The 8,170-nt window shown below is 35.9% G+C and overlaps 1 protein-coding gene across 4 annotated transcripts; it reads right to left on the minus strand.

Moving 5' to 3' along the window:
* Positions 1-215: 215 nt before the first annotated feature.
* On the minus strand, positions 216-6,718 carry LOC127417162 (interferon regulatory factor 8-like). Of its 4 annotated transcripts, none has more exons than XM_051656907.1 (8): positions 6,455-6,717; positions 5,505-5,694; positions 4,890-4,978; positions 4,624-4,732; positions 4,211-4,243; positions 3,171-3,557; positions 2,534-2,649; positions 217-1,304 (listed from the first exon to the last, which is right to left on the minus strand). In XM_051656907.1, the coding sequence occupies exons 1-8, from the start codon at positions 6,620-6,622 to the stop codon at positions 1,113-1,115; spliced, it is 1,284 nt and encodes a 427-aa protein (XP_051512867.1). In that variant the 5' UTR covers positions 6,623-6,717; the 3' UTR covers positions 217-1,112. The 4 variants fall into 4 exon arrangements, with proteins under 4 accessions (XP_051512868.1, XP_051512867.1, XP_051512870.1 ...); XM_051656910.1 differs by having other exon boundaries at positions 5,511-5,694; positions 6,455-6,652; XM_051656908.1 differs by lacking the exon at positions 4,211-4,243 and having other exon boundaries at positions 216-1,304; positions 6,455-6,718.
* Between the last annotated feature and the right edge of the window lie 1,452 nt (positions 6,719-8,170).

Genomic DNA, 8,170 nt, shown 5'->3' on the forward strand with positions numbered 1-8,170 from the left:
TGAGACAATTTACCCTCCAACTTGTGACTTGTGATTGATAATATGTGATAATGTTGGTGTCTGGGTGTTTTTAACCTGAAGTCATACAGTAAAGAGTACTTAGTGTGATTCTCATCACAGTTCTGGGCTCTCTGTAACTATGAATTACATCTGAAAAGGTTTAAAGGGGTGGACCACACAAGACCAAATGACCATGTTTTATTGTTTTCTTATGGCATTAGTAGTAGTTTAGTAGTTTTTTATTTTTTTTATTTCTGAGGATGCAGTATAACTGGATGAAAAAAGAAAATTGTGCAAAAAATTTTTGTTACATTAAAACACTTTGAATTGCCTGTACATTTACAATTGCGAGATAAATGGGTGTCTGTGTACATTATGCAGACATAAACATATTATAGTTATTGTCATTACTGTAGTAAACACAGGGCCGTCACCAGAAAATGAAGAGTGGGGGGGGTAACCCAATCAGTAGTTATAAGTTTTCTAGTAAAACAAATCACGTGAACGGAAGGCAGCAACTACTGTTTTTGATGATTGATAATTGGGACAAGCCATCGGCTGTTGTTTTAGCATAATTAATTATGTAGGTCTGTGCAACATTTGAGGACTATTTGTGGATGCTATTAATTGTCAATTTGTAATTTGCATTTCACAGATTTCACATTTATAGTCTTGCTAATCTTTTATTTGACTCATAATTACATTTCAGAGTAAAAAGAAAAATCAGCTTTAAAAAATTTTATATAAAAATGAAGGATAGTTAAACCTATCAACTTTACAGTGAATAATAATAATAAAAAATAACAGGAGGATCCAATGATTAGGACAAAAAACATGCACAATTATTTTTTGAAAATAACTTTCTGAAAAAATAAATAAAATATAAACACAAAAACAAAGAAATACACTTTCATCTAATAAACAGAATGTTATCCCTGAGAACATTTTAAACTTTGTCAGATGATATTTTGAGCCCTGAGAAAATGGAATGCTACACACAGCTAGCATACCTAAACATGAAATGTTATGTGTAATACACATTATGTATAATACAAGTCATGACAATGTAAAAGCATTATTTGGGATCATTATGGATGGTTTAGATTTCTGCCTCACACTGGAATGGGCAGGTTGTCTCTGAAACATGAAGCTCGCTGGGGAAGCGTATAGCTGCACAGATCCTGGTATATGCGAGCCATTTGATCACTGGCCATCTCATCAGAAATCTCCACATTTCCGCCACTGTACTGTGATCTGCGAGTGGTCACCGCATCCACCAGCTTCTGACAGTTCAATGCTGTGATCTAATTGGACACACCATTAGAATATTGCTATGTTACACACTTTTTTCAATTCACATCTTAAAGACTGTTAACAGACAATTGTGAAAAGAAGCAACAGCAAAGAAGCTACTCTCATTATCTTTGAGCAGTTTCCCTAACTGTTTCTGACAGTGCATATACACATGTACATTTTAATGTTGAGTACATTTACATGTTCTTTAAAAGTTTGAGTCAGCACAATAATTTGTCTTTTTAAAATGACATGTAAACGCTTGTTCCAATCGTACCAGTCTAATTTTTAAGTCGGATTAACAGACCTGGATAATGCAATTGTTGCTTGGCTTCATCCAGCATGTGTACACATATTATTTGGACCATAATTGGTCTCGGCATTATGCACATATACACTTGGACACACAAATGAAATCTGTAGCTCGATTATGCAAAATGTAACTGTGCATGTAAACGTACTGAGAAGCCAAAATTATTTTCCTTTTTTCTTTTCGCAAGTAAAAATTATCTGGATAAATGAAGACTTCAAAAAATAAACAAATAAAAATGAAAAAAGGAAGAAAAGCAAAACTTGCTGGGATCTGATTAGAAAACTAGAAAAATAAACAACCTTGCTTGTTTCTACACTCTATCAAAAGATCATTACTGTAGTACCAATCTTCATCATCCAGACTCTCCATTAAGAGTCTCCATCTTTCTGTGGTCTGTGGTATCTTTTCCATTACATAGATCTCCCTCACAATTGTATATATTGGTACTCCTTGCACATACAGTACTCCTCTAATATTGCTGCTTCTTTCTTAAGACAATAAGAAAGATTTTGTTGTGGCTCCCAAAATAGCTATCTTCATTAAAGATGTAATAAATTAAGTTTAATACTTTAGTCCAAAAACAATTAATGACAGGACAGCTGCAAAATATGATACTATGCGTAGCTATTTGTTCTCTATATTCTCTACAGTTAGCACTAGTTTGATTTGGATTAAATTTGGTCACTAACTTATTCCCATTAAAACATCTCTCTGTACATTGCTATAAGTCACTTTATGTGTTTAAGTGTATATCTTTGACCAGGCCTATTCAGTAACCTCCTGCCTGAGTTCTCTCTTACCTTTAAGGAGTTTTAAAATTGTATTAATATTAAAGGTTTTAGTCTCCGCTGAAATGTGTTCCATGAATGGGAGAGTAAACTCAATTAGATTCAGGTTTGTGCATATAGTATACTTAATATGAGTTACCTGCACAATGATTAATTTGCTCTTGACAGTGCTGAAATCATTGAACTCTTCCCCAAAGCAGAGCGTGATGGTGGGGTCCGGGGCCTGATAATGACCCTCCTGATATACTTGCAGAGCTGCAGGACAATACAATAACAAATCACATACAATCCTCTAATGTCCTTATGAATATCAAAAATATTTTCATTTCCCATGTGTGAGCTAAAGCCTTATAACAAAAAAACAGATAAATATTACAATACAGATGAACCACGTCTAATGCATTTCAATTCAGCCAATTCAGAAAATAAGACATTTGAGTTAATTATACGGAGACTGTTTCGATTACCTTCGAAACCGTCATGTAGTGTTAACCTAAAATCCTTATGTTTATACAAATATATAATAATTAAAAATCCATGGACATGTTATGCCTTATCCTATAAATACTTTATATTTTAATATATTTTTGTAAGATCAAGATTCACATGGTTATTAATTATATACAGTATAACAATATTCTTTAAATTTTTCAGTAACTTCAGTATTCAGTAAAACTGTTTCAGTTGTCTTTTACTGAAAAACATACTTTCATATAATACCAAACAAACAAAAAAAAATCTCAATATTTAATATTTCAGCAAGGTTCAGCAGTTACCTTCTAAAAACCTGGTAGGGTCAAAGATCTTCACCACCGCATCTCGCTCCAGTTTGCAGGGGTTTGCGTTGTACTGTGAGTCATGGCCACACCAGAACACTCTGCTCTGGCACAGACGCTTGATGAAGATGCCATCTCTGTTGGCACGCAGCAATACACCACGCTCCAGGTGACTGAAGAGCTTTCGGGTGATGTGACGCTGCCTCTCATGTTCAATGAAGTCCACTGAAGGGAAGCGGATGTTCTGGAGGCTGTCCGACCCGTATAACAGGCCATTAGTCTCAGGGGTCTGGCAGGGCGAGATACGGCAGCCCTCCGGGTGAGTGGTGACCGTGCTGCCCACCAGACGGCCTCCATAATAGAAGCAGATCATCATCTGAGAGAATGCTGGGGAGAGAGAAACTTGTGGTAAGATGTTCTCCTCACACAGCTGTGAAAATATTCAAAAACTACTGTATTAAGCAAAATCTAACTATTAATTTATGTACTATAAAATTAAGTGTCATTGATGGGTTGGAATAAAATAATTCTGCTGGGGTATATGGGAGACTCCCCCACCCAATGTGGTACCAAACTTTCTTTCTTTTGTACAACACATACGGAGTTATTTACACCATAATGCCCATGTTGCTCTTTTACATCGAATGAAAGTCAGTGGTGACAATGGCTGTCAAGCTAGATTTTTAAGGCAAGACAGTCAGTTCCTCAAACAAAGCTATCATATATTTTAGAAGATTTGGTATATAGTAAATGAGTCATATGGACTACTTCTATGGTGCTTTTATGCACTTTGTGCCACTGTACAGCCCCTGTTTCTATCCACTTTCATTGTATGGAAGAGAGCACCTCAGACATTCTGCTAAACTTCCCCTTTGGTGTTTCACAGAAGAGATTCATACTGGTTTGAAATGACATGAGTGTGAGTGAATGAAAACAGAAAGAAAAAAAAATCATTTTTGGGTGAACACTGCAAGGGAAATGAGAATTAAAACAAAAATGTTTTAAGAGAAGTTGATAAATGAAAATGAACAATCATGTACCTGCAGGAGATAGATCCTGATGAACAACAGCAGCTGTGAATGTAAAAAAAACAAAAAAAAATTCACAGCCCTCCATAGTATTACGACAAAAGAAAGAAAGACTATTTGTCTGTCTGTCTGTCTGTCTGTCTATCTATCAAGATGAGGGAGTAACACAGATACGCTAATCAGCAACTCTTTGAGGAAAGTTAGTCATTCTTTCAGTCAGTAATGCTGAACACATTGGCCTTATTTAGCATGTACATCTGCAGGCGTATTTTTGCACTGGCTTAGTTTTTAAAAACACAATTTAAGTGGAAGCTGAATTGTCATTTAATCATGTTCAAGAACATCAAGAAAGTTCTCATGTTTGCTTAACTACTTTATTCTTAAAATGTAAAGAACCCTATGAACATGATTCGAGTGTGTTGTACCATTGTGGGGTCCCTGCTGCCACCATTCCTGTCCCGGCGGCACGTTACTGCCCTCGTCCAGGGGAGAATGACTGCGCTTGAGGATGCCCATGTATTCATCATTAGAGGGCTGCACATCAACACACAAATATGTACACAAAAACATGTCATCATGTAATGCAACAATGCACACTGAATCTTCATTCCACTTTATACTACTTAATCAGCATTCATTAACAAAAAGGTAACTTGCGCAGTTACCAGATGAAGAGATGGAGAGACTTTACCTCTTTGATCAGTTCATCCAGATCTGGTGAGCAGTCCATGTCACTGATGTCAGTACTGCAGGACATTACGGGGATGGAGTTTTTACCCACTAAAAAAAAATAACTGCTGTTAATTCACTTTCCAAACAGTAATGGTTTATAAAGATGAAGGTATCTTTACCCAAATAACCTCTTAATGTAGGTAGTTGACACGTCTTGTGATGTGGCACTCTGTCTAAAACTATTTTAAACAGCATTTGAAAAATCTAATTATTATTATATTATTATATACAGTATATTATTATGCTTGCATCTTTTATGAGCTTGTATTAATTGCAATAAATTTGTCACACTGCAGGATGATTTAAATTGAACTACTGAAGGAAAAAGGCGATTAAAAATTGTGAAAAACTTAAGATAAATTGTGACCAGTTACAGGACCTAAGACATACTTTCCCTAATACATTCAGTCACATTTGAACCGAAAATCTTGAAAAAGTCCAGGGAGACCTCTCATGTGTAGGTGAATGTCAGCATTTTGTGCAGAATGTAAGCAAATGTGCATTTGTGCTATTTTTAATAATTCTTGGAGCTTTACTGAAAAACAAAGAACTTGCATAACAGAGCTACACGCACACATACACTTCTGTTCCTCCTCCGGAACTATTCGGTACACTTTGTAAGGCTCCGAGATGTCAAGCTGGGATCGGTCAGTAACTTCCTCAAAGTCAGGGCTCTTGTTGAGCGCACAGCGCAGTCTGGTCTTCCAAGTCGCTGGTTCAGCTTTATCTCCCTCCTTAAACTTCCCTTTAAATATCGCCCATGCCTGAGAAAACATATGCTTAGTCAGACATCACCACAACATCTGAATTACTCTCACGAAACAAGGAAAAGTGTAAGCTTGATGCTGAGGGACTGAATACAAACACAGTTTATAACATGTCATATTAATTTATGATACTGTTCTGTTCTTGCCCCTGGATAATTACTATTGATAGACCACTATATCGGTCAGGCTGATTAATCAGATTTTGACATAATCAGCACTGGCCTGATTAGTCTATACCATTTATGGGTCATTATGTCTAGTGTCAAAATCTACCAACAGCCTTGACTTTTGTACACATGTTCTGTTTTCAAATATCTTTGTTTTATTTGTTCACCGTAATTGGCCAATTACTGTAAAGTAATCTATATATATATATATATATATATATATATATATATATATATATATATATATATATATATATATATAGGCTACACACACACACACACACACACATTTAAATACATTTTACAAAATTGAGCAGTTGTAAATAAAACATTGCGCAATCAGATGCTTTGCTTGTGTTTCTACCTTCTGCATAATTATATTTTTAGCATCTTATATGCGTTTATCCAAATTGAGCAATTAAATGTTCAAGATTAATATTTTATGCGATTTAAAAAATAATTATTTTGCAAAAATAATGACATTGTATTTATTATTTTATAATTATTATAAAGTTTTATTAAACATAACAGAAATAATAGTAATAACATTCCTTAATGTAATGATTATTTTTATTGAATGTAGCGCTTACTTTGAATATGGATGCATCCACCTCCTGGTTGTAGTCCTGTTTCCCTGCATGTTTCCAGGGGATTCGGAACATGGTTCTCTTCTCATCCTCCCATAACAGTCCATTATAGGTATTGCTGTTTATCTGCTCTATAAGCCACTGCTTCAGTCTGCGACCCCCGGGATTCATCTTTATTCTATTGATGTAACAGAGTGCGCCTTAAGTATATACTGCTCACTTTCTCAACCATCCACACGCTTCATTTATAAAGTAACCCACTCGCTCATGTGAATGGAGATAGTCTGAGAGCCGATTGGCCAGCGGACCGCCCACGCGTTCAATCACTGCGCCTAGTCTCTTTAGGCTCATGAATATGTAAATGAAATTCTTCGAACCGGAGGCATTTACAAGAAATCTTCATCCAGCTCTGGAAGCGTGTTCTGTGACCTACGGAGAAAGGGACTTCACACACACACACACTGCTTCAACCCTGACCAACTCTAATTGAACTCTTCCGAATACCACGCAGATAAATGGATCATCGGATGAATATAAATCAAATGCTTATCGATGTGCGTCAATAACCCCAATCGCGCACTATCAATAGGCCAAACCTTTGATGTGGTTCTTTGATCGGGTTTTGATATTATTAAATTATTATGGATGGTTATTGCATGCTTAATGAGTAATCTGAAGGAAAAACCACGAGGAATTTTAAAGCACACAAGCTCTTGTATGAGTCCATAAACTGTAAACTAATCAGATTCTTAAACATTTACTATTACAACACAAAGCTACGTGTGCTATTAGTGGTTCTCAACACTCACATTCTGGATATCTCCCTAATCAAACACACCTGAACAGGGTTGGGAACCACTGTTACATAATACAGTCTTTAAAAAATTGCAGCTGACTTGCATTGTTTCCAGAAGAAGTTAGTCTACATGTAGTTAATGTAGTCTATCACTTGACTGGAAACCACGATAAATAAATAAATGGCATTGTTTTTCATCAAGCGGTGACTAATGATTGTGATTCATCGTCAGTATTTTTACAGATTAATGTCTTAAGAAATAAAGACCATAATGTGTAATTGCACTCGCATGTACTGAAAGGGTTAACATCGCATGTAAACCCATGTTTAAACTGTTGTCAGGAAGTTTAAAGATCATCAGGAAACCATGAATAGCGGATCTTGGAAAGGTGAGGTCTCATGCTGGTGGTGAGTTTGAGGATATGAGCAGGTAGTGGTCGTAGTGAAGATGTCCTGTAAGGGGAAACTGATAATGGCACAACCCTAATCAAAAGAAGCCATTCTTTCTGCAGGACCGACCATCCCCGGCCCTCAAACTTTACTTACATTCTCTTCTGGTTCAATACAGTGGGACTCAAGGCTAGCCAATATTATAGATAAAATTGTAATGACTTCAGTATGAGGAACCATCATTTTAACCAATTTCAACCAAACAACCATTGTAGTCAAGTAGATTCAAAATGTTTTAAAACTAAATAACATTAAAAATGTAATAATAATTATTAAAAAAACAACAACAAAGGCATGTTTTCCCACAGCTTTTCCACTGAATAATCAAATTGTATCATTTATATGCATCAATATACTGTAGGGCTGTAGGTGACTGAAGAACTGCCTTTTTTGCAAATGGTCATGCAACTGAATAAACTGACTGTATGCAAGCATGCGTACAGTTATAAAAGAAGGCATGTGTTCGATACAAA

The sequence above is a fragment of the Myxocyprinus asiaticus genome, chromosome 26 (assembly GCF_019703515.2).
Source record: "Myxocyprinus asiaticus isolate MX2 ecotype Aquarium Trade chromosome 26, UBuf_Myxa_2, whole genome shotgun sequence".
Classification (NCBI taxonomy): Eukaryota; Metazoa; Chordata; class Actinopteri; order Cypriniformes; family Catostomidae; genus Myxocyprinus; species Myxocyprinus asiaticus.

Bases quoted from the DNA above. Each gene is read 5' to 3' on its own strand.
- LOC127417162 (XM_051656907.1), bottom strand. From the start codon at position 6,622: ATGAATCCCGGGGGTCGCAGACTGAAGCAGTGGCTTATAGAGCAGATA. The intron at 4,979-5,504 runs GTGCGTGTAGCT...ATTTTTTTTTAG, and splicing joins GGAGGAACAGAAGTGTATGT to TGGGTAAAAACTCCATCCCC. The intron at 3,558-4,210 runs GTACATGATTGT...CTCTCTCCCCAG, and splicing joins TCAGGATCTATCTCCTGCAG to CATTCTCTCAGATGATGATC.